The sequence below is a fragment of the Pteropus alecto genome, unplaced genomic scaffold (assembly GCF_000325575.1).
Source record: "Pteropus alecto unplaced genomic scaffold, ASM32557v1 scaffold41, whole genome shotgun sequence".
In the NCBI taxonomy this organism is placed as follows: Eukaryota; Metazoa; Chordata; class Mammalia; order Chiroptera; family Pteropodidae; genus Pteropus; species Pteropus alecto.
This window is the reverse complement of record NW_006430464.1, coordinates 833,065-834,278: the sequence shown is the minus strand read 5'-3', so window position 1 is coordinate 834,278 and position 1,214 is coordinate 833,065. Positions and strand designations below refer to the sequence as shown.

General features: G+C 64.8%; 1 protein-coding gene across 1 annotated transcript in view; it reads left to right on the top strand.

Annotated features, from left to right (window-relative positions):
• The window catches only part of CLEC11A (C-type lectin domain containing 11A), a 2,254-nt gene extending 1,516 nt beyond the window's left edge, over positions 1 to 738 (top strand). Inside the window, exon 4 of the mRNA XM_006905000.3 lies at positions 52 to 738. Coding sequence (XP_006905062.1) covers positions 52 to 497 — 446 coding nt within the window. The 3' untranslated portion in view covers positions 498 to 738. The remainder of the gene's footprint in view (positions 1 to 51) is intronic.
• Positions 739 to 1,214: the final 476 nt, after the last annotated feature.

Sequence of the window (1,214 nt, the reverse complement as noted above, 5' to 3'; positions counted from 1 at the left end):
AGGCCCTGGCCCCGCCCCCCAGGCCCTGACCCTTCCTCCCCCGCCCCGCAGGCTGCCTGAAGGGGCTGCGCCTCGGCCACAAGTGCTTCCTGCTCTCGCGCGACTTCGAGGCGCAGGCGGCGGCGCAGGCGCGGTGCGCGGCGCGGGGCGGGAGCCTGGCTCAGCCGGCCGACCGCCAGCAGATGGAGGCGCTCACCCGCTACCTACGCGCGGCGCTGGCTCCCTACAACTGGCCCGTGTGGCTGGGCGTGCACGACCGGCGCGCCGAGGGCCTCTACCTCTTCGAGAACGGCCAGCGCGTATCCTTCTTCGCCTGGCACCGCGCGCCCCACCCCGAGCCCGGCACCGAGCCCAGCGCCGCGCCGCACCCGCTCAGCCCCAACCAGCCCAACGGCGGCGCGCTCGAGAACTGCGTGGCGCAGGCTTCGGACGATGGCTCCTGGTGGGACCACGACTGCGAGCGGCGCCTCTACTACGTCTGCGAGTTCCCCTTCTAGCGGGGCCGGTCCCCCGTCTTTCCACTCCATGCCACCGCCACCCGCCCTTGGCCGGGGCTGCGCGCTCCGCGAGCTCCGCGAAAACGCTCTTTCCTTCCTCCCTCTCTGCCTGGGAGATAGATCCCGGGCGGTGGTGGCTCCTGCGGGGCCGGACCCCTCCCTTGCCTTGTTGTTCCTGGGAGCGGCAAACACCAGGCTAGGTCGGTCCGGCGACAATAAAGCCTTGTGGAATCTGACTTGAGCGGGCAGTGGAGGCACTTTTGGTCTTTTATCTTGCCACGTGGCAGACCCGGAAAGGCAAGACCCGGGCCTTTGGATGCCGGGACTGTCCTGCTTTTACGGGTATTATTTGAGCCCCGGGAATCAAAGCGATGGGGAAGATATGTGAACATGCACACACAGGCATCCACTCCTGCACAGAGATGTCTGGAGTACATGTGTGCACACACCGTTGACGCCTTCACCCCCATCTTGCCCTACTCACCTTTGGGACCCAGGACCTGTCTTTCATTGTCCCAGGCCTTAATCCTGGTCAGAGAGATCTAGGAAGGAGCTAAAGCCTTCCTAATGTTCTCCACTCCTTGCCTGTGAGGTCACCAGCCAGTCTCTTCGCGGCCCTGAGACTCAGTTTCCTCATCTGAATAGATGGGCACAGTCATCCCTACCTTTCATGGCTCTTGGGATGTTCGGATGAGCCCAGGAGCATGAGCATTTGGG